The sequence below is a fragment of the Dipteris shenzhenensis genome, chromosome 25 (genome assembly GCF_047967505.1).
Source record: "Dipteris shenzhenensis isolate YYH24624 ecotype China chromosome 25, Dip_SZ_1.0, whole genome shotgun sequence".
In the NCBI taxonomy this organism is placed as follows: Eukaryota; Viridiplantae; Streptophyta; class Polypodiopsida; order Gleicheniales; family Dipteridaceae; genus Dipteris; species Dipteris shenzhenensis.
In genome coordinates, this window is record NC_141620.1 from 2114647 (window position 1) to 2142632 (window position 27986).

Sequence of the window (27986 nt, forward strand, 5' to 3'; positions counted from 1 at the left end):
GTGCCACATCATATCAAAACATCTCGGTATGCTACTACTTGTGTTCCTTTGTAACACATGACTTTGAGTGTAATCTTTCTAATGCTTTGTTATAACTTATGACTTGGGTCCCTCCATGAGAGCAAACAAGTAATTCATAATATGTTGCTTAGGTTTCTCTTTCTAACACATATGCCTAAAGATATGGCATGATGATGTGTCTTTGTTCTATTGGCTTTTGTTATTACTCTTATGTTAGTCCTTCAACATAAACCGAATTGTCCATGTCCTTGTCTTGTCCCTTTGATGTAGTATGTCTAGTTTCCTTGATCGGTATGAATGTTGGTTTGATGTATGCTAATTTTGCATGAGGTGGTCCTAATTTGGATCACATACTACCATTCACCCTCCTCTATATTGACACATTTCTTTTTAAATTATAATTATCATATATTTCTCACACTATATTAGCATTTTCTACGTGTTTACTTTAGCATTTGTCTTAGACTCTTGATTGCAATAACAAGCAATAAGGATTCATGACACATCCTTAGCAAAGTTGATTTATCTAGTAGTGTTTAATTGGATGGATGTAGGTAATAAGTTATGATCTTGGAGTACATCTTGAAACATTATCATGTAAAATGGGCTATTCCAAACCCAAAATTCACCAAATCATAGATCATCCAACGTTTGAGTAGTGCAATCATTAATCACAAGATGAAAACCTAAGTGAATATGATGATATAATATGTTTGTAGGAGACTGATATGTACATGATTGTCAATTCATGCCACATAAAATTTCAGTGCAATGCATAATTTGTCAATCATTAGAACCTTTAGCTTTGATCGAAAAACCAACATAGAGGTATCAAAATCATTATTACACGACTGTACATATATATGGTTGCCAATAACAAGCTAAACAATATTTAGAGGATACACTTAACAATATCCTCTTAAAAACATAAGAGACAACAATCTTGCATATGTGGAAGGACTCCTTCATTTTAACTACAATTGTGAAACAAGGTGTAGTATATATAATTCACATAGATTTGCCAAAAAGGTGTAGTTACTAGTATATACAATTCACAAATATTTGCCAACAAGGTATAGTAGATACAATTCACACATATTTGTCAAAAAGGTGTAGTGTATGCACCTTGTTCAAACAAAGTACACTATATACAATTCACACATATTTGCCCACAAGCTGTAGTATATAAAACTGGTTGAAACAATGTGTAGTATATACTACACACATTTGCCAAACAAGCTGTACTAGATACAATTCACACAGATTTGCCACTGGTTGAAACAATGTGTAGTATATACTTGCCAAAAGCATATAATCTCTCTTTGAATTCATTCATACACATTTACAGCTAACGTGGTAATGCCACTGCATGAGCACCAGTGTTGAAACAGCCTATGAGGAATCCGACTGTTAGAAGAAGTTTGCACACTTTCTTCAAGGTTGGAGAGTAGCAAGCTGGCTCTTTTCACGCGCGGGACGGATGCGAGGGCTCTCGAGACCGGTGTTGGAGGGGCCTTTGCTCGCACACTTTACGGGGTTCAGCCAAGCTTTTTCAAAATTGGATAGACATTACTCAGATTTTGCAGGCGTGTACCTTTATGCCCACATTCATTACGTTTATATAGTTACATTCCCATTTGTACCTTATGGTAAAGGCATGGAAAGCACAAATGATTATAAATTGCCAGCTGCTTCTTTGAGCACTATGCAAATGGTCGGGGTTGAAAACATTTGAACTAGACTCTCGTAGCGGATATTTAATTTGTCTGGTATTTAGCCAAACTTTGGGAGCACATACAAAAAACTAAATAAATCACACTATTGAATGCTCACCTTGCTTCTTTATGTTGTCATTTTACGTCTCCATAGTTTTTTGGTTGTTTTCCAGAGTTCCTGAAACTGGAAAGTCATTTCTTTCTCGAAGTTATCCTTCGCCTTAAGTTTGAGCATGAGGTATATGCACTTAGGAAGTTTGAGGGGTTTTCAGACTTCAGAGTCTATATAATGTGGCATGGCATAGCTTTTTTAGCCATTTCAATAATACATTGGTTTGCCATTTTCCCATCAAGGCTAAGAGTCAATTCCACCATTTCAGGGCTTTCCAATGACTTTGACTTGCGGTTAAAACAACAAAGTTGCTGCTAAAGTAGTTAATGTTGCAGACCTGTGGAATTGTAATTTCAGAAATTTATCTGTAGCCATTTCAAGTAGCTGGGTCAGTGGTCCTGTTATTTTGAATTTAGACCTTACAAAAGATTTATCCTTATCATTATCGTTTTTGAAACTATGGAGGAAAATACCTGTAAGGTAAAGGAATCTTCACTAAAATATAAGGCATCTTCTGAGTTAAGGTCCTTTTTGGTCATAATTTACAAATAAGTTTCAAACAGGGCTTGTGCGGAATTTTATGTGCTTAATATTTAAATTTGCCCTCCTCACACTACATTGGAATCGGAAAATCCAGGGGGGTTTCCAGTGATTAATTTTTTGAACATGGTCCTTCTTGCATCTGTTCAGGGAATGAGACGTCTCCCTCTTCCAACACAGTCAGCTCCAATGCTTGTAAGAACCAGTCTGAATGGAAATATATTTTTGATGGAAACTCGCCACCACGGCCACCTTGCCCGGAACTTTCACAAAATTTGGAGACGACCTTGTTTACTATTTTTGAGAGGGCTGTGCACAGTAAGCGTGCCAAGCAAAAAGCCATACAAGGTTTTTTATCGAAACAGCAGGGTTGGACTGGTGAAAATGATGGGCTATTGCGACTCTTCAAGCACTTGTGTGAAAGTTTGGAGTTGGATCGTGCTGGACTTATATGTAATGGTTTGCCCTCTAAGAATGCTGAGATGGGATTCAACACATTGATCAATGTTCTTCTGGAAAGGGCAGCTTTGTCCAACACTGAGGTGGCAGACCAAGAGAAACTGGCAGATAAAGCATTAGAACTACTGGACCAGATGAAGCACAAAGGCTTTAGTCCATCTCAAGATACATATAGGCAGCTCATGAAATGGCTTTCAACTAAGGGCGATGCTCTCAGGTTTCAAGAGAACATGCTGTTGATAAGAGCACGTGATCAAGAGCTGGCTAGGGAGTTTGAATGTTATGAAACAGAGCTATTGTTAAAAGCTGGCAAAGTTGGAAAAACAAAAACTATTAATGTGGGCAGCAAAGTTGACAACGTTGAAGACATGCCCCTGTTAGGTGAGTACATTCTTGTAAACGTGCGAATCTTCCGTTATTTTTGCAGCACAAGGGCTGTTCTTCCAAGCCACGCTTGGGAAACAATTTAAGTGTTTAGATTGTACATTCTTCAGAGCACTTTAAAGTTATTGAACTAGCTAACATTGTCTATGTAATCATCCATACAGTTTATGATCATGAATAAAATTCAAAAAGTTTGACAGCCCTTTTTCATCGTTTTTCTGTTCGTTAGATTGTACCTCATAGCGTGTTTCTGCTTTAGAGTGTGACTCAAATGGGAGTCCAGAAGTGACATATAATTATTAATTCTTGGTGGAACCATGCGTATAGTGAGTTGCATGATGGATGTTCTAGTCTATGAAGGTATATGAACTGTAGTACAGGGTGGGAGTTTCAGGTTGTGCAAGGATTGCATGTCTTTCTCATTAGATTTATCATGCTAACTATTAACTACGGTGGCCCTTTAAGGGTGATATCATCAAACTTCTATCAGCATGGTTTGAGGATACAAGATTGACATGTGACTTTGAATCGTGCATGTTTCAGCTGAAATCGAGTCACAATCTAAATGTAATATATCAGGAAAGCTATTGAAGATTTTAGGCCAAATGGACATCTCACAAATCTCTGGTCTGCCAACATTGATACTCGTTTTCCAATCCCTTGGAAGGTCTGGAAATCACAAAACAAGTTTAGACTGTCTATCGCATCTCAAATTAAAAGGTAAGAGTCATTTTGTTGTTTTGCATAATTAAGGCTAGAGCTTTGTACTCCATTGTATTGTTTTTTAAGACCATGTGCTAACGCTATATGCAGCATTCTGTTGTTCTTTTGAAAGCTCTGTCTGCTAGATTAGAGCTGTGGATTTTTCCTCATCAGAATGAACAAAGCAAGCGGTGTTCTTCCACCTATTGCACATAGCCACAAGCCTCAGTAAAGATGGACCCAATTTCAAATACCAGGTGGCCGAACATGAGTGGGTGAAGGCCATACTTTATTGCTGGTAGGTGACTCAGATGGATGCAGCCAGCCTCTCCCTGTCTGGGCGAGTTGCCTTTTGAGGTCCTTAGCCAGCCTGCTACATCCTTGCCTATAGTCTATGGTGGGTGATTCTAGTAATTGAGTTGCTCTATAAGACATGGCCATCCAGTCTGTCAGCCCATTGCCGGCTTACAGGATTTTCCAGGCCTTAGAAAGACCTATTGCAGCCCTCTGGGGAGCAGTGCTGCTGCTACTGCTTAGTCTGTTGCTCTTGCGGACCTTTTATCATATTCTTTCCGCCTCTCATGTTAATGGGAAGAATTCGGTACTGCTGTTGTCACAGCTTTTTGGTTCTACTGCCTCTTTCTCAAGGTTTTACATTGATGGATATTGTATTGTATGAGAATGGCTTAAGTCTAGATGATATGTAACATGCTAGTTCTAGCTCACTGTGCATCACATTTCACCCTTCTTGCAACAAGGATAGAAATAGCTCTGTTCTATGTCTGCAATTGAGAAGGAGGTAGGGGTAAAAGCCTTTTTCCAGTCGTTGAGATGCAGAGATGGGGCTGATATTTGGTGAGATATTTCGTTGACTTTTACCGGTGTCATCCTTCAACGTATGGAGTTTGGGTCCTGCTGAGCCATTCTATTGCATGTGCTTTTACTGGTAACTGCTTCAGCTGGCTCATGAATGAAAACTATTTATTTTGTGGCAGATGAGAGAAGTATCATTAAGGACCGGAAGAGTGGAAAATGGATGAAGCATCTGGAAAAATAACTTGAGGCAGCTCTCCTCTACCTTGACTTGGTCGTGCATATAACTTTTAACAGCACAGAAGCTTAAATTTTTTCTCATGGCTGGTATATCGGGTATATGGTCAGATTGGAAAGGACAGGAGCCGAGTGTTCAAACATTGAGCTTAAGATCCAATCCTTTTCTGAGAATTTGCATTTTCCTAGTATGAGCTCAGAAAGAGTGGATGCAGTATTTGGCATCTGTGGGTTTCCGGAAAGATGTTAATTATCAATTTTGTTACGATTGTTTCGGTTTATAAGTAAATTTGAAGGTAATGTTGTTGAGTAGCTCTGTGGCTCCTGAATTTATGAACAATATATATTCTGATATGTATGATGCCTTATTATAGGTGATTCAGTGTTTGAACCCTTTTTGAACTGATGGATGTGATTCTGATTTGTTTACCAGGATTGTCTTCTGTTGTTGGATGTGGTTTAATATAGCCTTCAACTTGCACCCTTAGAATAGGAACATACATGGAATTTAAAAATTTGTAGTAAGCCTCATTAGTTTTACATCGAATTTTTATAATCCTGACAAGGGTTGTAAAAAATTTGAGGGGAATGCAGAGTATTGTTTGATTAGCGTTCTTGCTAAGTTTTTCTCAAGGAGGTGGCTTATGATTTGGAGGATTGATTGATAAAAAGTACCGACGCATGTAGTTGTTATGTCGGATTGCAAGGCGTTGAATAAGTTTTTAATCTAGAAGTGGCTAACCATTCACTAGGATTGATGACCATTTTGATGATTCCCTGTTTCAACGTAGTTGCAAGGACTAGGTATCAGCAGATAATATGAAAAATCCTACCCATTTTGATGATTCCCTATTTTTCCAACGTAGTTGAAGACGAGGTATCATCAGATAATATGAAAAACCCTAACCCTAGAAGTTTGAAATATATTGACTTGTTTAACTTACCATGCCATTGTAATGGTGCTCTTCAATTCCACACTTGAAAGGGATGACTGAAGAGTATAAGGATAGTTTGAAGAGACTCTAGCATACTTGAAGGACCATGTATGATGAGTATTTAGTGTGGCTGTAGGATTTAATCTAGGTCATCTTAATGATTTCAGCACATTATCCTGCTTTCTTTGAATTCTTGAATGTGTAATTTATTTTTGCAATTCTCCACCGGTGTGTACTCTCTTCTTTTCTCAACTCCCTCAAGTGGTATAAGAGGAACCCTCGTGAGAATAGTTCTTCACAAAGCTTGTGCGTCTGTGAGCCTTTGGAGACAGCTCGAAGGAAGAGAACCTGCTGCACACACCAGTACACAGTCAAGCAATTGTAATGGAGAAAAGCCTGTGGAGCTTTCGAAGCTCCCCTGGATCAGCTCCATGCACCTGGATGTGCCAGTCAAAGCAGCCTGCATCGTATGCAGTTCTACGGACAATCACTGCACAGTTCTACAGACAGCTTGCAAGCAAGCTCCAACACTGCAAAAACAGGTTGTTTTCAGCTTGAAATACCATTTGCAGTTGCGACCCTAGAGACTTGGCAGAAACGTGGCTGGCTTTGCAAATGACAGCCCTGCGAAGGGTCAATTAAGTTGATTTTTACTTGTATCTGCACTTTGTAGTGATGGAAGGACAATAGACTCGACCTGCGGCCACCCTTGCCAAACTAGGCATCATCTAATACCCTTTGCTCGATTTGGGAGCAGTGTAATAAGGGCTCTAGGAAGACTTCTGATTGATATGCGCATTTCTGCAAGGTGTAGCACGTAGGGTATCCTTAAATTCTCATGGATCGAGGGATTCACTAGTTGGATAGCTTTCCACTCTGGCTGCTAGCACCTACTTTGGGGGTACCTTAGGCAGTGAGCCAAAGTTCTAAGGAGGCCGCAAAACAGCTGGTCTCCTGTTCTTGTCAGCACCCTCACGGATAGCTGAATTTGTGTTGATTTTGAAAGCATAATATAGAACTTTCTTTTCCGATGAAAGGAAGAAGATGATAAATAGGGTAGATACTGGTGGTGTGCAAGTGACAAATAACCATGTATAGAACACGTATGTGTAGTCTGGACCATTATGGAATTCAAACCACAATGATGCAAGATTACTTAAATATGTGTGAAGACCCTTGGGGGAGGTATCTTGAAACAAGTGGGACCCGACCAAATGCTTAAGATGTGTGTTAAATCAGTAAGATGTCTATGTCAATGTGCATATGCGATAATTGTTTTTATCTTAAATGGGGCGTTGCCCTATCAGCTAGATTTAGATGCTCGTTTGGGAGAGACTAAAATGAAATCGTTTAGACTTCACAAGCAGTTGTAGCTTGAATGAAGAGATTTTGGACTACTTTTTGATTAGCCTTCTCCTTTAGTGCTAGCCTTCATCATGGCTGAGTCTGCCCTTCACCTCCGGAGTGCTGACAGAAACTCAGTATGAAGGCTTTGTCATGTGTGGGTGTGTGGATTTGTATGTATGAAAGCATATTTTTATACTATGGTCTACACCCACTGTTGGGCGCTAATGACGTTAGTGGGGATGCCATAGTAGCTAGTCCTTGCTATGCGTGATGGAGTAAAAGTAAAGTGGTCCACCATTACAGTGCATTTCCCTTCAAGAAGGTGGCTGCCTTTCGAACTTTGGAAAGGCTCCGTGAAATGTCCACTTGAATAGGCGGCATCAAACTGTTGCACAAATGTCAAAGCCTTCAGTCTGTCCTACATCCCATTGGAAGTTCCAAACTTCACAGCTTGCCCTCCCTCCTTATAATCTTTCAGCTTGCCTTTGGGGGTAAAATTACATTAACGCATCATTGATCCCACATTTTAAGCCATACAGCCAGTACCAATGGTGGGCTGCTGGAAATTCGGCATTCCGGACTGCATGCTGCCCACATAACTGGCTGACATTAACGTGGACTGAAGTTTTCGTCCAAGTTGCGGTTTGCTGGTATTGCGATAAATCTTTCTATCTTAAATGGTGCGTTGCCCTATCAGCTAGATTTAGATGCTTGTTTGGGAGAGACTAAAATAAAATTGTTTAGACTTCACAAGCAGTTGTAGCTTGAATGAAGAGGTTTTGGATTACTTTTTGATTAGCCTTCTCCTTTAGTGCTAGCCTTCGTCATGGCTGAGTCTGCCCTTCACCTTCGGAGTGCCGACAAAAACTCAGTACAAAGACTTTGTATAAATGGGTGCTCAAGTATGTGTGGGTGTGTGGATTTGTATGTGTGAGAGCATATTTTTATACTATGGTCTACACCCACTGTTGGGTGCTGATGACGTCAGTGGGGATGTCATAGTAGCTAGTCCCTGCTATGCGTGATGGAGTTTATGGTTTTCAATCTTATGAGTGACTATTGTGAGATTGAAACTGCAATAGGTTGTGTTTTTAGACGATGAGTTTGGAAATGTTCCTGGATTCATCTAGGTATATGTCAATCACCCTTGATTTGGGTTTAGGTCTCTAGTGCTAGCCTTTGTCACGCCTGTGTCTACCCTTCACCTCCAGTGTCCTGACAGAAACTCGGTATAAAGACCTTTGCAAAAACTCAGTATGAAGACCCCCAGTGTCCTAGCAGAAACTCAGTATGAATACCTTTGCATAGATGGATGCTAATGTTTGTGTGGATGTGTGAAGTGGTTTATATGTGATAGCATATTTATACTATGTTTTGCACCCATAGTTGTGCACTTCATAGTAGCTAGTCCCTGCTATGCGTGTATTTATGGTTTTCAACCTTATAGGTGACTACCATAAGTCGCTAACCGCCATATTTGTTCTAGTAACATGATAAATTTGGGCATGTTCCTGGATTCATCTAGATATATAGGTTTCTAGGGGCTATATAAGCCATCCTTACATGATAAATTTTGGCATGTTCCTACATTAGCCATCCTAGCAAGCTGCATGTGCCCACATCGGTGGTGGGTTGAGGTCTTTGTGTCTTGTTCTTGTTCCTTCTCTTTGCATTTCTGGATATGTGGCAGAATTTCTGACCGGAGGTGTTGTAGAAGATTTCTGGAAGCTTGGCTTCAATATCTGGATGAGTGCTTTTTACTGTTTGTGTCACCACAATGTAAATATCCTAAATCAAAGTACAGTTGACCATTTATCTGATCATAATTAAAGAGTTTTCATTTGTGTTAATTATGGTCAAAGAGTTCTTTTAATGGTCAAAGAATTGACTACAGTCAAAGACACTTGACTCTGGTCAAGTAAGCCTGACTTTGGTTGGGGAGACTTGGTTTATTACCAAGATGGTTAACTGCGGTGAACCAGAGAACCACAGAGCTGACTACGGTCAGAGAGTGTTGACTTCGGTCAACGAGACTTGGAATGCGCCAACTTTGGTTGGAGAGACTTGGCCATAATTAAGGCGCCACGACCATTGGTCAAAACTCCTTAATTACGACCAAGAGGGTTGACTTCGGTCGACCAAGAATTGTGTTCTATGTTTGTTCACATGTTTGTTTAGTGGGGATACCCACTTGTGACTAGGATTAGTCCATAGTTTATTATTTGCATGCAAAGCGCTAACAATTAATGGGTGCCATGGTGGTGCGCTTTAATTAATTGTTGCAGGTACTATGAGGGGCTAAAGACCCAAGCAATTTGGAGCCTAGCGAGTATTTCGGAGGCCACCCGTGTGACCAAGTGCTACGAGGATCCCATAAATTGCCCTTAGAGGCATGTAATAGGATTTAGTCTAGATTTTTGACAAGTGGCATGTTGCCATTTTGGAATGAGCTTGAAGCTCTTGTAAAAAATGGATTCACGTTCGAATTTGTAACACACAACTCTACGCTGAAATCTTGTATTAGATTCTCTCTTCATGAATAAAGCCTTCGGGGGGGGTCCAGCCCTATGATTTGTCCTGGGCCCTAGTGTGTTTGTAGAGAGAGAGAGAGAGAGAGAGAGAGAGAGAGCGTTTGCAGAAATTTTATCTACGAGATTTTGGTCAAGGAGATTGCATTGGTATCAGAGCCTGGTCTCACAGTTTTTCCAAATTGTGAGGATCCAAGTGCAAGAGAGTTTCTCGAGATGATAAATGACGCTTGGGAGAGCAGCGTGATTTTGATCGTTGGTTAGCTGAAGAGTCCTGCAGGCGAAGAACCGAGATGTAGTTTTGCACCCAATGTATTAGCAATGAGCAGCTACCTTGCTGAAGGAGTACGTGTGTCATATTAGTAAGCTATTGTGTGAAGAGGGCAAGCAAGGAAAAGTAAGGCGGAGGTGTTTGTCTATCTCGAGCGCTAATTGGGCGTCGTGATTATTGCAAATGCTGTGCATATCACAAGTGTTGGGCCTGTGCCTACTGATTGGGATTATGCTGCTGGAAGCCTCTTGCAAGCACTGGCAATTATCACGCAGAGGGAGACGCCCTCACGCATAGTGACTTTTTCACTGCCTTCGCCGGCGGTATCCAAAGATGACTACAGATCTGCGCCTCGCTTAGCTCTGATCGCATGAACCATTTTCAAAGTCCGTGTAAAAATTTGTAGACGAATGGTGGAGATACCGACGAGCGTTGACAGACAAATTGAGGTGCCCAAATGGGTGCAACGCGCGATGCTGTAGGGAAAAGTCCGTCACCCGTTTTCAGCCCAAGGATTAACCTTAGGGTGACGTGGTAGGCATGTGCAGTGATGACATGGCAACACGTGGCAGCTAGCTCAGTAGACGACGTGGTAGGCTGATGTGGCAGACCAGTGGTTAAGTTAACTCTGGTTAGTTAACCTTGGTCAGAGGTTCAATTAGTTGGTCTAACCATTCAGACTAGTTAGACAAACCAGGTTTGACCAACTAACCTTGGATGTAGTTAACCAAACCATAGCTGGTTAACTAGACTACAGTGGGTTGGGTTCAGTTGGGAGCCAACCAAATGAGACCAGAACTATTTTGGTTAGTGTAACCAGCCGGTTACCCATCCAATTACTGTCAAAAAAAAACAAAAACAAATAGTTGTAGAGACAATTCTGGCCATCAATTTTCCATTACCTGTCATACTTTTTCCTGTCAGGGAAAGAGCAGAAAAGCAGAGAAATCAGAGATTTGCACAAGTAAAGAAATGCATGCCTTTGTGCTCAGAAAAGGGAATCAGATGCATTCTCAGTGTCATTTGCAGTAGCTAGAAAAGGGGCACACAATTTTGAGTTCATGCCTTGAGTTGACAGCCCGGCACTGGCACAAGTTGTGAACGCAAGACACCTCTTGTTGAGGTATTCTCTCTTTGAAAAGCAAAGGTTGAGTGCATCAATTGCATACACAGTGTGTGTGAGAGTTGCAGATCTCAAACAAGTTGCAGAGATGGCGTCACAGCAGCATGCCCAATCATCCCATGAGGGAATGGCGGAGTCACACCTGGTACATCAGGCTGAGGCTATACAGATAAATAAAGAGAGTGCCTACAGAGAGTTGATTACTCAGTTGGGAGAGGCAACAAGCGATCCCTTGTTTTGTAGGATGGTACAACCTCTTTTTGAGGGAAAGCCAGAGAAGCCTCCCTTTGGAGCAGATTAGGAAGGAGTGGTGGGCAAAAAGAGGAAAAGAGCAGGTCCTCTTCCCAAGAAGAAGAAGGCGAAGCATCATCACAGTTCATCCAGTTCGTCTCCTTCTTCTAGCTCTACCTCTTCATCCTCAACATCATCTCCTTCTTCTGGATCTTCAGAGCCAAAGAAAAAGAAGAAGAAGAAGAAGAAGAAGTCTAGCAGGAAGGCAGAGACTAAAGAATTCAAGGACGGTGGGAAGTCAGTAAGATTTGCCACTTACAATGGCCAGTATAGCCAAGCTGAAAAGGCTATGCAGTTCATAAGGCAGTTTGATGCTGCCTTCAGCCTGGAAAATTTCAGTGAGTCCTCAAAGCTTCGTATGGTTGGTTTGCACTTGACTTGTACAGCCAGTGCATGGTGGATAGCTAAAACAACCAACTATGTAGCCCCCAGGAAATGGAGGGACTTCAAGAAAGCTTTCTATAAACAGTTTATTCCCAAACAGTTTTGGGATCATGTCCTACTGGGTTGGGAGAGCATTCATATGGAAGCACAAGATACAGTTGAGTCTTACAACCAGAAATTGTGGGACGCATACTTGCAGGTTTCGCCTTTCAAGAATATTTCTGACAAGATTCAACTCAGGAAGTACAGGGCTGGACTCACTCCAAAGATACAGGCCCAAGTGAACACTAAAGATATCAAAGAAATATCAGATCTCATGCATTTAGCCAATGTGGCTAGTCTCATGTACATGCAGGATCCTACTGGTGTGCCCTCACTGCAAGCAGGGTTACCGGGGGATAAAAAGCCAGCGACCCCCAAGGTTGAAACAAGAGAGTCTCCCAAGGCTCAGAAGAGGGGATTTCAGCCTTAGAAGCTGAGGGGAAATCAGGTGGGAAGACCACAATTTACCCCTGAACAGATTGAAACTTTTAGGAAAGAGGGTAAATGCTTCAAGTGCGGCAAAGAGGGGCATGTGGCTGCCCATAGTGCCTAGAAAAGCCTTCAACTTCGAAGGGAAAATTGGCAGAGAAGCCACGGGGACCGCAAAAGCCAATGGCAGGAGGAATTCCTGACATACTGGGTCATGTTTCAAACCCAGAGGAACGAGAATTGCTGCTATCATGGGGCAAAGTCAAAGACCAGCAAGTGCTGATTTTATTTGATCCAGGGGCTACTGATAACTTTATATCAGAGGATCTAGCCTTGAGGCTGGGAATAAAGACGGAGGAGTTGGGCAGGGCTTTGGATGCCGACCAGATGTTCTGTGGGAACCCTGTGCTAGTCACTCCCTTGATAGGGAAGCTCTGTCTTCATGTACAGAGTTATGTGGATCAGGAAGACTTCTTCATTTCTCCACTAAAACATCATGATGTAGTTTTGGATATGCCTTGGTTTCATCGCAAGGTAGTGAAGTTGACTCTTCCTGAAAGAGTGCTGGAGTTTGTACATAGGGGCAAAGTACATCGTGTGGTTGCTAGGAATAGAGGGGAAACTATTCCCATTGTATCAAATATAAAGTCTGCAGTTTCAGCTTACATGGTTTTTGTAAAAGAGAGAGATATGGAAATGCATGCTGAAATAAGTGAGGCAGATGAGAATAAATTTCAGGTTCTTGAAAATTTTAAAGATTTCTTTTTTAATGCTTTGCCAAGGGAGCTACCCCCTGAGAGACCTGAGGATCATGACATAGAACTCATTGCTGGTAGCGAGCCACCCAATAGGCCCCCATACAGAGTTAGTGCAACTCAGCGAGAGGAGATTATGACTCAGGTGCAGGACTTGTTGTCCAAGGGGCTGATTCAGCCCAGTTCTTCTCCTTTTTGTTCCCCTGTTTTGCTAGTACAGAAGAAAGATGGTTCATTCCGTATGTGCGTCGATTACAGCGCATTTAATAAAATGACCATCAAGAATAGATTCCCTATTCCTCTGATTGATGATGTGCTGGATTAGTTAAATGGAGCTTCAGTTTTCAGCAGGATAGACTTAAAGAGTGGCTATCACCAAGTGAGGATACAACCTCAAGATGTGCATAAGACAATGTTCCGCACTACTTTTGGGTTATATGAGTATCTGGTGATGCCTTTTGGATTGACAAATGCCCCGGCTACTTTCAATAGGATGATGGATCGTTTCTTCCGACCCTACAGACAGTTCACTGGTACCTTCTTCGAGTACTTAATTGTCTTTTCTAAGTCCGAAGAAGAGCACAAGGAACATCTTGCTATAGTGTTTCAAGAGCTGAGAAATCATCAGCTCTATGCAAAGTGAATTCTTCCTGGAAGAAATCCAGTACTTGGGGCATATCATATCCAAAGATGGGATATGGATGGATCCGGCAAAGATCCGTCAGGAATAGCCAGAGTGCATGAAGTTCGAAGTTTCCTAGGCTTGTGTTCTTACTACAGAAGATTTATCATACATTTTGCGGATATAGCCGCTCCACTCCACGATCTGACTAAGAAAAATGCAGCTTTCAGATGGGGAATTCCACAAAAAGACAGCATTCATCACACTCAAAGAGAGGCTGACCACAGAGCCACTCTTAATAGTTCCAGATTTGTATCAGCCATTTGATGTGGATTGTGATGCTTGTGGGGAATGTGTTGGGGCTGCATTGCATCAGAATGGTCATGTAGTGGCTTATGAGAGCAGGAGACTCCGAGATGCAGAGAGATATCTGGGAATCTTTGAGAAAGAGTTATTGGCTGTAATTCATGCCATCCATACATGGAAGCATTATCTTTTGGGTGCAGATTTTTCAATTATAACAGATCACGAAGTCTGAGATACTTTCTGACTCAGACAAAGCTTTCCGAGAAGCATATGAAAATGGCAAATATGCTGTCAATGTATCATTTTCAGATTGTCCATACTCCAGGAATTTGGAACAGAGTGGCAGATGCCTTGTCCCGAAGACCCCATGTCAACAATGTGACTATTGCTTATCATCAGGTTCTGGAAGACATGAGAGAGCAATATGCTAATGATGCAGATTTTGGTGAGATTTTACAGCAAATGCAAGAGGGGCAGTGCACCAGTCACTATTCCCTGAAAGATTGGTATCTAATGAAAGATGACTGCCTATGCATCACCCAAGAGATGAGGAAAAAGATTTTGGAAGAATGCCATGCACCTCCCTATGCTGGGCATAGAGAAATTACAGCAACAACCCAAGCACTAGAGAGGTATTTCTTTTGGCCAGGGATGCGGAAAGATATACATCAGTTTGTTACTGAATACCTTACGTGTCAGAAAGTGAAGTATGATAGACGGAAGGCACCTGGCCTACTTATGCCTCTTCCGGTGCCCCAGGCACGGTGGGAAAGTATTGCAATGGACTTCCATTTTGATTTGTCAAGATCAAAGTCAGGGAATGATGGGATTTGGACTATCATTGATAGATTCAACAAGCAAGCTCATTTCATTTCCTTTCGTAAAACCATAAAGGCAGATCATATGGCTAAGCTTTTCATGGCACAGATCTTTAAGCACCATGGTATGGCTAAGTCCATTGTCAGCGATTGAGATCCCAGAATGACTTGTTTATTCTGGAGAGCTTTATTTGATAATATGGGGACGAATCTGAATTTTTCTTCTTCTTTCCATCCCCAGAGAGAGGGTCAAAGTGAAGTAGCAAATTCGACAGCATTGGATATGCTGAAATGCTACGTGGGTGACCAAGGTTCAGACTGGGAAAAGTACCTACCATTGCTAGAGTTCGCTTACAATAATACAGTACACAGCTCTATAGGGAAAGCCCCGTTTGAGATCATTTATGGGAAGGTGATTCTGCCACCTATTCTAAGGACCAAAGATGAGATTTTTGCAGCTGATCAGTTTGTGAGAGACCTCCAGACAGCTTTCAGCCAAGTCCGGGCAGCAATTGAAAGGTCTCAAGAGAAGCATAAAAGAGCTACAGATAAGCATAGGAGACAGTTAAATCTAAAGGAAGGGGATTGAGTACTTTTAAAGTTCGAGAAAGCTAGGCTCCGCAAGTTTAAGGGCAAACAGAAAGTGTATGCAAAGTTATCTTCTAGGTACTATGGCCCTCTCAGGGTTACAGAAAGAATAAATGAGGCTGGCATTGCCAGAGCATTGGAGGATTCACACTGCATTCCATGTGAGTCTTCTAAAGAAATTCTAGGAGCCAGAGCCTATAGAGCCAATATCAGAGGATCCGCCAGAAGTGGATGAGCTGGAGGAGGTCCTTCAACCAGAGCAGATTGTGTACCATACTGCACGCAAAGGCCCTCAGGGCAAGGAGTTTTACAGGTATTTTATAAAATTCAAGAATTATACGGCATTGGATATCAAGTGGATGGATGAAGACATGTTGTCCGATCATCCACAGCTTTTGGATGTTTACAAGGAAGCTTTTCAGTTGAGGTCAACTAAATAGAAGCTGAGGGGATGTCAACACAATGTAAATATCCTAAGTCGTACAGTTGATCATTTATTTGATCGTAATTAAAGAGTTTTCATTTGTGTTAATTATGGTCAAAGAGTTCTTTTAATGGTCAAAGAATTGACTACGGTGAAAGACACTTGACTCTGGTCAAGTAAGCCTAACTTCGGTTGGGGAGACTTGGTTTATTACCAAGAGGGTTAATTGCGGTTAACCAGAGAACCCCAGAGCTGACTACGGTCAGAGAGTGTTGACTTCGGTCAACGAGACTTGGCATGCGCAAAGAGGGTTAACTACAGTTAACCAAGTTGTGCCAGCTTTGGTTGGAGAGATGTGCCAACTTTGGTTGGAGAGACTTGGCCATAATTAAGACGCCATGACCATTGGTCAAAGCTCCTTAATTACGACCAAGAGGGTTGACTTCGGTCGACCAAGAATTGTGTTCTATGTTTGTTCACATGTTTGTTTAGTGAGGACGCCCACCTGTGACTAGGATTAGTCCACAGTTTATTATTTGAGTGCACATCGCTAACAATTAATGGGTGCCATGGTGGTGCGCCTTAATTAATTGTTGCAGGTACTATGAGGGGCTAAAGACCCAAGCAATTTCGGAGTCCCATGAGAAGCCTTTGACTACCATGAGAAGCCTTTGACTACCATGAGTCGCAAACCGCCATATTTGTTCTGTAACATGATAAATTTAAGCATGTTCCTCGCTTTAGAGGTTTACGATGAGGGAGAGCTCATTCCAGAATGGGCAGTTTCGATGGGAGTTTGGACGAGAGAGTCCAAGATTGGGATCTTGAACATGTATGCCCCAACGTGTAGACAGCACCGCCCGGCCTTTTGGAGGAGGCTGTCAGAGTGTCCTCGGGATGTAGACTCCCGGATTGTTGGAGGTGACTTCAACAACCTGGAGTTTGGGGAAGACAAGCAGGGTGTCGCCTCATTCTCTGAGATGCCAACAACAGAGCGTAGCACCTGGTAGTAGTTCATTTTCATGATCACTGGCAGAGACCCGTGGAGAGAGCCAGATTTCAGCAGGACACCTGGCAGCCTTCTATTCTCCTTTGGACAGAGGAGACACGATGGATTGCTCGAGAGACTAGATTGTTTCTATGTTGGGGATTGGGCATTACACAGAGGCAGATCTACCGGGATTCTGGCAGGTACCACGATGTCAGACCATTCTCCAGTGGTACATCACTTGGATCAGCCCCGTCGATGTCTCCCTTAGAAGGGGGTCCGCTCTTAGAGGACCTCCTACAGGACGAGGAGATCCAGCAGGTCATGGCAGGGATTTGGGAGCAGTCAGAGATGACACCATGCGAGGGCTGGGCTGCGTGGGTGGTTGATGTGATTTAGAGGAGCAGTGAGGAGTTGCAGGCTCACATCCTTAGGCAGAAGAGGACCCTTCAGGAGCGTGAGCGGGCTTTGAGGAGAGACCTCGCCTCCATCGAGAGGCTCAGGGAGCAAGACCCAGGTTCTCAGTGGCTTAGTGACAGATTCGAGAGCACTCGTCTTGAGCTTCAGGACACGAAGTTGCGGCGGGCTGAGTTCTCCTATCACTCCTCTCGGGCCCGGTGGGTGCAATAGGGGGACAGGGTGATGAAGCAGTTCTTTCAGACCACTGGGCCCCAATCGGCAAGCACACAACTGCAGCGTCTCCAGGACTCGCAGGACATCATGCACATTGACCCGCAAGAGATTTCGGACATGACCACCGGTTTTTACAGCCAACTCTTTCAGACGGAGAGGATGACCTCAGCTGGTCTTGTGGCGCGAGAGCTAGTTTGGGATCATGTTCCGACAGTAGTCTCGCAGAATTTATGCAGTAGACTTGAGGAGCCTTTCACAGATGAGGAGCTCTGGGAAGCAAAAGTGCCCGGGTGAGGATGGCTTGCCTCCGGCCTTCTTCTGGAACTTCTGAGAGATTATCTCCACCCCTTTCCGTTTAGCTTGCTAGGAGAATTTCAACACAGGCCTTCTCCCTCAGTCCTTGAGCAGGAGGTGGATTTGTTTGATCCCAAAAGAGGGAGATAGGTTAGATATCCGACAGTGGAGGTCGATCACTCTGCTTGATACTGCATATAAGATCCTCGCCAAGGTCTTGAGTTTGCGGTTATGGCCCCATCTTACCGACATCATCCACAACACATAGATTGGGTTTTTCCAGGAGCGCAGCATCCTGGACAACCTCTTCACGTTCCGGGAGGCAGTGGATTGGTCCAAGGAGGAGTCACAGCCACTGGCCATCCTTCTCTTGGACTTTGAGAAGGCCTATGACAGGGTGGAGTGGTCCTTCGTGGAGGGCACTATGAGGAGATTGGGTTTCTCAGACAGATGGGTCAGAGGAGTTTTAGCGCTATATGCAGGGAGCTCTAGTCAGATGCTTATCAGAGGACACATGGGTGAGGCCTTTCCTCTCTCTTGCTCGGTCTACCAGGGCTGCCCACTTGCTCCCTTCCTCTTCTTGTTTGTGGCGGAGGCTTTGGGCTACTACTTGAGATCACAGGTGGTGGGTCTCACAGGGTTGAGGCTCCCAATCAGACAGGAGGAGGAGCTACTTGACTTGGAGTTTGCTAACTGAGCCAGTGGATGAGGTGTTCTTCTTTTCCTACACCACACGGATTGGCAGGAGGCTTTAGATGGACTCATGGAGGTGGACCCCCTCGAGGGAGAGGCATTGGGTGACCCAGAGAGTGCCCCGGGATGTTCGCTCCAGGTTTTGGATGCGGTTGTGGTCCCCAGCTTGCGGCCAAGGAAGATTTCATACTTCTTCTGGCTGTTCGTCCACAAAGGCTTGCCCATCGGACCGTGGTTGGAGCAGATGCGAGTGGAGGGGCAGTGCCAATGTTGCTTTGATGGTGTCCTGGAGACTATCTCGCACTGCCTGTGAAGCTGCCGTAGCGCAGCAAGGATCTGGATGGGAGCCCTTAGGATCATGACACGTATGTAGAGTCTTCATAGAGACTACACCTGGGGGATGGTGGCTTGGTTGACAGAGGACACGCGTTTCAGATTAATGAGATCTCCCCAGCCTATTGGATACAGGGTCAGAGCATCCAGAGGATTGCACTCCACGAGGCAGTCTCTCCTGACAGCCTAGCTCCTCCTTCTCCTAGGGAGGACAGTGTTTGGGAGGTGGTAGCCAGCATCACGGCTTGGAACATTTGGGTGGCTTGCTGCAGTCTTGTGATGTGGGTGAGCACCCGGTTCCACCCTCGGCTACCCTAGCTGCCATTTGGCAGGATATCATTTACACTCTACGGTCCACCTGGGAGTGTGGGACTCCAGGCTCCAAGGCGACTGTCGAGAGGCGTGCTCGTTTCTGCAAGGCTTGGCCCGTAGGAGTTTTCTACATCTTCACCCCGTGAGGGATTCGCTGGCTGTATAGTCCCCCCACTTGGCTGTTAGTCTTCCAGAGATCCCCTAGAAGTGAGCTGGGTTTCTCTGGAACAGGCCGGTTTCTTTCTTTTAGCCTTTTCCAGTTTTTTCTATACTCAGCACCTTCGGGCTTGCTGTCTTGTATGAAATCTTTTAAGCATTAATAGAAGGTTCCTTTCTTTGGGAAAAAAAAAAAGTTTTATTTGTTTGAAAGGTAGACGTCTGTGGTGGTAAAAGTCTACCCAAACATTATTAATAGAGTCCCATGGGAAGCCTTCTTCCCTTTTGTATGTGTATGTCAGCTTGTTGTTTGGTTAAAATCTGTACCTCATTGTGCACTGTCATTTGAAGTAGACCTTGCTGATCCATAAGTATATGAGGGATCTTTTATATCATTGCAATTGTAAAACACAAAAGTTGGTTTGAACTTGGAAAAATTGCACTTAGCTAAGATATAGTTCATTTCCATAATGCCATCCTGAATGTGAATAGGCTATCCGCGGGAGAAGTTGGTGGAGTTGATTACTGCCTATGCAGAAGGTCTTACCAAGAGAGTAAAAGTATGATGCTTATCGAACTTGCAAACCCATAGAATGCGTAAAAGTAGGATCTTTGTGCCTTTTCAAAAAGTGTTTTTATTTATTTATAATGCTTTCAGGATTCAAGGCAACTTAAGGAGGACTTGGAAGGGTTTAAGACGATCCATATGTCGCTAGACTTAAGGCCCTCTGCATCTTTTAATTTGCTTATTGTTTACTGCTGCTCTCATGGACAGGTATTTATTTCAAGTTTTTGGTCTAGGTATGCCTTGTAATGTCTACTGAATGGTCTTTCTTGCAAAAGTTAAGTCAAATATACATGGTTATATATCAGGCAGGCAAGAGAGAGAAAAATCTGCATCGAAATGTGTGCCAGAAAATCTTGTACAGCCGTACAACAATCCACGCCTCGTTTTGTGTGCTAAGTGAGTCGTACGTACATTTGTAGTGTCTGTACAGCAGGAATGCTGATCCATACAGCCTGTATGGAAGGCTGTACTGCAGCAAAAATGATCCGTATGGTCTGTACGGAAGGCCATGCAGCAGCAATAAAAGCTATCGGAATGCGTGCCAGCCTCGCTTTTCGTGACAGAAATCCGTGCAAGAGAGAGAAGAAAGCTGTATGCCTCAATCAATTAATCAAAACGTGAAAGGAGAGGAATGGGGGTGAAGGTGGTAGGTGGGCATGCATGAGGGGCTGCCGCGTGGCCCCCTCATTAATGCTCTAACCTACCCCACTAATGACAATGTTGGTTGCCCTTGGGCCCAACATTTAAACCCCTCTTCTATGCCTTATCCAGTCCCCTTAGGCCAAAATATTCTTGGGTTTGCCCACGGGGTTATTTGCACATGAAATTCACATCCTTGTGACACACACTTTTTTTTTTAGTGAAATCTTTATATGTCTGTGTGGGAAACCTCAAAAGAGGTAAAAACCCACCAATAAGTACAAGAAAAAAGTTTTTACAAGTAAAACCTCAGAGCAAAAGTCATGAGGTAGCCAAAGTAAAAATGACATAGCAAGCTGGAGGAGGATCAAACATGGCATCCTCCAGCTTCAAGTTGTTGCTCTGTAAAAACTGATGCAGTGATGGTGCTCAACAGGATATCCTGAGTAGAAGGAAACTGATGGTGCTCAACAAGGGTGCAATCCATCCATATCCTCTCCACACATTCTCTCTCTCTCTCACACACACACACACAAACTGAGGTACATCCATATCCTGAGTAGAAGGAAACTGATGGTGCTCAACATGTTAGAATTATAGATATAATTCAGCAGTGACCAATGTAATATAATAAGCTAGTTAGGGGCACTTTTCCCTCTTTAAGAGGTTTTTTTCCCTAACCGCAGTTAGTTCACTAACTATGGTTAGTGACTTCTAAGGTTTTGTCACTAGGACAAAACCTTATCTTTTCCTTCAGTGTGTTGTACTCTCACTCTCTTCTATTGCAACTAAGCTTTCAGCTTCCAAGCTTCCAGCTCTCACACTCTCTCTTGCTCTCTCTCACTCACTCTATACTCACATTTGGTATCAGAGCGGGTTCAAGAGCTTCGGGCTCCCTGCTCCCTTCAAGTTCCAGCCCTTTGCTTCACGTTTCAGCCTGCTCCAACTCGTCCGTACAATCCGTACGACTGTACGGAATTCTGACATACTGCCTCCGTACATTCTCCGTACTGCCTCCGTTCAGCTCCCGTAAAGACTCCGTACAGGTTTTGTGCAGCGCCGTACATCGTCCGTACAATTTTCGTGCAGCACCGTACAACGTACGTATAGTCTCCGTACAATACCGTACAGACTGTCGTACCTGTATCGCTTCTCTCCGTACAGACTCGCCGTACAACTGTCGTACAGCAACCGTATAGCGCCGTACAGGTCGCCGTACCTGCGCTGCAACGTCCATACAAATTCGCCGTACAGTTGGATTCCATACCTTCGCTGACAGTTCCGTACCTGCCGTACAGTCCGCACATCTTTGGGAGTACATTTGGGGCATTTTGTATATTGCAGCCATTGCAATCATTGTGCAGTTTTGGAGCTACATCTGGAGCAAAATTGCAGATTTTGTTTAAAATTTGGGGCTTCTACAGACAGATCTGCAGATCTAGTCTGAAATTTGGGGCTTTTGTTCAAAAATTGCAGATTTGGGGCTTTTAGTAATTTTGCCCCTTTCTGGTTGCAATTACAAGCCACAAATTGGGGCTTTTGTGTTGGGAGAGCATTTTTTGGAGTATTCAGTTCATACTGCCTTTCTTGGAGTGTTTGAAGCACTTTTGGCAGATTTTGGAGAGTTTTTGATGCTTGGACAGATTTCTGACAGTGCAAGTATAGAAATCTAAGTTGCATTCACAGCCTGTGCTTGGCTGTGTTTTTTGGGAGTTGTGCATTCCATTTCCAGTAAGGGAATTCAGCTTTGTATCTGCTTCAATCTTTTTCTCAGAAATGGCCCATCAAAATCAGAATGAGTTTCCGTTTGGTGGTTTTTCACAAGAAGACAAGTTGGATGGTACCAACTACTCCCTCTGGAGTTTCATGGGAATCTGCCGACCCAAGTATGCCAAATTATGCTCACTCCAGATTGTCCAAAGAGCCCAATATGGCACCCAAGAGAGAAATAGTGAGTATTGAGACAAGGACTTCATAAATCTGCCAAAGAGCCAGAAATGTTTCCCAAATTCGTGACTTGGGAAACGGATCCGAAGATAATCTGAAATTCTCCTGAGGAGGATCTTAGTACACGGGCAGTGCCAAAGCAAATGAATAACAGTCTCTGAAGGAGCCTGACATCTTAAGCATGTGGATGGTGCAATGCGACATTTAGCAAGTGTGACCCCCACTGACAATGTACCTGTCATACATCTCCAAAGAAAAAGTCTTTGTTTCAATGGCATTTTACACTTCCATAATATCGTGAGATTCGTCCGCCACCATGAGAGGTCTCACACACACACACACACACACACACACACACACACACACACATGTACATATGTATATATCTATATTCGTATATCTGTATATATGTATCTATGTACACATATATATATATCTAGATTCTAGATATACATATACATATATACGAATATAGATATATACATATGTACATACGTGTGTGTGCACATAATGCTTCCAATAATCACGAATAACAGATTGCATGCGAGAAGAAAATGTAGTCCAAGCATAATCAAGATCAAGCGAGCATTGCTCGCGATGAGGGAAGGCACAATTCACCCATATTTGACAAGAGCTTCATACTGTTGCGCATTTATCATGTACCAATGGTCCAGCTTGGCCTGATACATAGAGTGAGCATTATGTTGAAAAGTATATATCCTGTAAGCATTGGTTTTAGCTCCTTCCAAAGGTCAACAAGACCAAGGTGGGAATCAATTGAGACTAGTGGTGTCGATGTTCCAAGAGCCAGCATGTGAGTATGACCTAAAGTATTATCCCCTCGAATTGGTGCATTATTCAAATCCCCACAAAGAAAAGCATGCTGTCTCCAACGATATTGCTGCATATCAGCCCAAATTAAAGCTCTTCGATGAGAAGATTGAGGAGCATAAACAGAGGCAGATTTCACCCGGGATAAGACACTAAATGATGATCCACCTTCTGTCTTTATCATTTAAGACAAGCGGGTGAAGAGCATGCTTGACAAGAAAAGCAACACCCGAGAAAGAATGTTCTCCCGCATAAAAGATATCATAACCAGCATAATGACCTGTCTTGCCTGTAAACATATGCTTGTTGTGCTCTTGAAGAGCTACAATATGAGGCTGCAACTCATTGACATAAGCTTTCATTTCCGAATGTCACACAGACCCTGTACATTGAAGGTCAAGCACATGATTTGTTCGAACATATTTACATACATTTTTATACAGCTATACACAGCTGAGAGCAACTGTCATGGCGATGTGAATTTCTAAGCTTCAGGAATTGACAGTGATTGCCCTAGCCTCCAATTGATTAAAACAGTTCAAAAGACTATTTAGTGCAATTAATTCCGTGGGCCAAGGCAAGGGTCTGAAGGTTAGAGAGGGGTAAAAATCCCTTTAGCTAAAAATAGCTGTAGGACCCACATTTGCCAAGTTGGCTTGTGAGACAAGGCAAAAAGTCAAAATTTGCTTTGAGGCTTGTTTTTGGATTACAAAAGAACAGGGAGAGGCAAGTTACAAGCTGGGACAGTGCTCCAGGGCTATTCTATCACATCGCCTTGTTGATTTTCGTGCTATTGGCGGGTTGCTAGAAGCTCAAAAACGAATTTTGTTTTAGTGCGAGGAGCCTCTAGATCAGTTCGTTTTTGCTGCATGCTTGCCTTTCATGTTTTCCACCTCACTTTGAGGGGGTTTTATTTATCCTCATAACTTCATGATGTTGTATTTTCGCTCAGAGCTTGCTTAAGTCTCTTTTTTGAAAAAAATAAATAAATTATTTGTTGGTTATTAATTGTTCATCGCCCTTTGGATTTTCTGAAGGCCGGTTTCATTGGTTTCGTTGCCAGGACATCACCAACTTTCTCAAGAGGGTGAGACCTATGGTTGTTCTGGATGATGCTGGATTAGAGGTGAGGCATGTGGTTGCTAAGAGAATTTAGCCAAGATGTTGTGCAGTGAAAGCACAGGATGTGCCAAAGTGTATGTCTCATGAGGAATAGCTAGAGATAGAGGAATAGGATGAGATGTTGATTCAAGAACAGTTATTGGCACACAGTGGTAGAGTTTCCTCGTCACTATTTGGATGTGATGTGGATGGAGGAGGGTGAACTCACAGGTTCTCCTCAGTTGATGCACTCTACTTTTCAGTTTGAGCCGACTTTGATTGTGGCTTTCAGGCTCTGTAGAGCGTTGGTCTAGAGCATTGCCTGATGCTCAAGAGGGGGGTGTAGAGCCATCGTCAATCGGGGTGGAAAGGCCGACTCGAATACTATTGAGCTCCATTTGACTAAAAAGGTGCTTAGGATAGAGAAGAGGGTGAAGGTAGAGGAGAGTTTGAGAGAGGGGCCAGAAGAGGAAGAAGGCAGAGTGAGAGGCTAGAAGAGGCTAGGAAGGGGGGGAGGGATAGGCTGAAAAGGAGAGGGTTTAGGGGGGGGGGGGGGAGGGATGAGAGGAGAGGGACTGAAGGAGAAAGGGAGGGGTGAGGCTGAGGGGCTGAAGGGGTGGGAGAGGAGACGAGGGAAGTGGGGCGGGTGGGGGAGGGGGGAGGAGGTTGGGGCTGAGGGGGCGGAGGTAGGGGGCGGGAGTAGGGGTTGAGGGGGCAGAGAAAGGGGGTGGGGGTAGAGGCTGAGGGGATGGGGGGAAAGGGCGGGGGTAGAGGGTTGAGGGTTGAACCCCCTAGCTTAACCTAACCCCCGGGTTGGGTTGGGGATTTAGCCCAACTCGGGGTTAGGGAGGACTAGGACTAGGTCTAGGGCTAGGTATGGACGGGAGGAATGGCGAGGTGTTGATGGGGGGAGGTACAGAAGTACGACTCCAAGCTATGGTATGAACGTTGTGGTACGAACGGAGGTACGACGGAGGTACATACGGGTTGTATAGTACACGGGCTGTATGGATGGAGGTATGGCGAAGGTACGGACGGGATGTATGGAGAGGCTGAGCGGTGGCTGTACGGAGGTACGGAAGGAGAGGCTGAGCGACTGTACAGAGGTACGGATGGGGAGGCTGAGAGAGAGAGAGAGAGAGAGAGAGGGAGGGAGGGAGGGAGGGAGGGAGGGTACAGGGTGGGGAGAGAGGCGGGGGAAGGGGGCTGAGGGAGGGAGGCAAGGAGAGGAGAGGGAGGAGGGAGAGGTGAGGCAGGGAGGGGGCTAAAGGGAGTGAGGAGAGAGGGGCGGGGAGGGAGGTAGGAAGAGGCTGAGAGGGGGCAGCAAGGGTGTCGGGGAGCAGCAGCAGCTCGTGCTCCTTCTAGTTTGTTGTTGAGGTTCACTTTCCAACTGCCTCCTTTGGCAAGTTCTTTTAGTGTCTTTGGGATTCACCCAAGGAGAGTAGAGTTTGATCTATTCTTCACATGGGTTAGATATTGGGCACTCTGGACTCTATGGAAAGATAAGAATCACAAAGTCTTTCAAGAGTCTGCTCCTTCCCTTTTCTTCTCTTTCTAGATGTCGCTTAGGCAATCCTTTTACGATTGTCTATTGGTTCATCAGATAGATTGCAATCAAGAAGCAAACTGGAGACAAAAGGGCAGCCAGGCAAAGTGCCATCAATGCGACCAAATAAGAAATCCCAGTAATTGATTTGCCAGTGACCAATTGCCAGTGACCAAAGGGAGAAATACTGATATGTGTGACTAGAGATTTAATCATAAGAGCCCAAGGCTGATCCCCGTGCAGAAATTGCAGCAACATTTTTCCCCTGTGAGCAAGGATGTGCACTTGGATATTCATGATGTTCAAACCACCATGCATTTTAAGAGAACAAAGTTGATGCAGTGAAAGCAATCGGATACATTTTCTTCCATGTTTGGAACGCTTGAAGATTTCCATAATGGCAGACATGAAAGAAGCAAGATCTGCCTTGGTGAACATGATCAAAGGCAAGTAAAATTGAATATATGCCACAAGGATGGACTGCACTATCCGAAGCTGAACATGCAAAGGCCAAGTTGCCAATTTCCAATATTCTAGCTTTTTCCGAAGCTTGACCATCACCCAATCAATTTGTTGACAATGAGTGAGACCCCACTCCAAAGGGTAGCCAAGATGATGAACAATCTGAGTGGGTGGAATGATTTCGCGAGGCCACAAAAGACTATGCCAGTCTTAGAATACAATGGGAGCAGCTTGGACTTTTGAAAATTTACATGAAGACCAGCTGCCAAACCATTGATAGAGAGAGCCTGCATCAAAGCAGAAAGATCATTCTGCGTATTCTTCAGGGCAAAGAAAGAATCATTAGCATAGGCTTGAGCAACCATGCTGCCATTTGCATCTAATTCCAAGCCATGAAGGGAACTTGTAGCAACGAGATGACCCATATATTGCAGCATAGGATGGGTAGCAATGGCATACAATAAAGCACTAAGGGGACATCCCTGACGGATTGAACAACGAAGAGTCCACTCATCAGAGAGATCTCTAGAAAGAATGCAAGCTGCATTGCTGTCCCTGTGAAGCCAGTAAATAATCTGCTGCATTTTTGTTCCAAACCCCAAGCTCGCATTGTTTGCAAGATGAATTCGCATTTACTGTATCAAAGGCTTTTGCAATATCCACCTGTAAGAGCAGAATATCCTGATGCGTGTATTTGGTATATTTAATCCCAATATAAGCATTGGCAATATTTTCTGTGATATGCCTGCGGGGAACGAAGCCATATTGCGAAGGATGCAGCCCATCATGCAAATAACCTTTAATACGATCAACAACCATTTTGGCTATGATCTTGTAAATGACTGGCATGAGTGTTATTGGTCTCCAATCAGTGAGCAAATCACATAGCTGCTTTTTTGGAAGGAGCTTGACAAGTCCTTTTTTCCATGACAAAGGCATTTGCTGATTTTCCCAAGCTGAATTAACCATTTGCAGCAAAGTCTGCTTGAGGATATCTCAAAAGGCAAGAAAAAATTCCACAGTGAGACCATCCCATCCTGGAGATTTCCATCTGCCACAGGATTTAATAGCATCTGACAATTCTCTTTCAGTCAGTGAAATGAATTTCCAATTCCAAAGCTTGAGCATCAGAGAGGATGGGATGAACATGCTGCAAAAGAAGCTGATGGGCAGACACAACCTGAGGAGAAAGAATATCCATGTGCCCAAAATGAGATGAAAAGTGCTGCACACAAAAAGCAGCAAGCTCTGAGCGAGATGAGGACCAAGAACCATGAGGCATCCGGATCCAACAAATATTGGCAGCCTGTCTTTTGTAATGCAAACTTTTAAAGAATTGCTTGGAAGAGCAACCTTTATCCAAAAAAGCCCTTTGCCTAGATCGGGTCTCCCATTTAGCAAGCTTTCTTCGATCATTTGATTGGAGGCAAAATTTAGCCTTACATAATAGCTTGCTTTTTTCTAAAGACAAAGGTCGAAGATGACTGAGGTCTGTCAAACTCTAGCGTGTGTATTTGGCATGCTTCACGGTCTCCCGTGTGGCCTGCATGTAAGATTTATCATAATCCCGAATAACAGCCTGGCAGCCTGCACTCTTGCAACAAAAGCCCGCCATGCATAATCCAGATCAATGTGCA

At 43.7% G+C, this 27986-nt stretch overlaps 1 protein-coding gene across 1 annotated transcript in view; it reads left to right on the plus strand.

Annotated features, from left to right (window-relative positions):
• The first annotated feature begins 1235 nt into the window (after positions 1–1235).
• LOC147885301 (uncharacterized) overlaps positions 1236–27986 on the plus strand; it is a 185731-nt gene continuing 158980 nt past the window's right edge. Inside the window, exons 1-5 of the mRNA XM_087396116.1 lie at positions 1236–1607; positions 2539–3228; positions 3775–3951; positions 19748–19815; positions 19914–20030. Coding sequence (XP_087252242.1) covers positions 1502–1607; positions 2539–3228; positions 3775–3951; positions 19748–19815; positions 19914–20030 — 1158 coding nt within the window. The 5' untranslated portion in view covers positions 1236–1501. The remainder of the gene's footprint in view (positions 1608–2538; positions 3229–3774; positions 3952–19747; positions 19816–19913; positions 20031–27986) is intronic.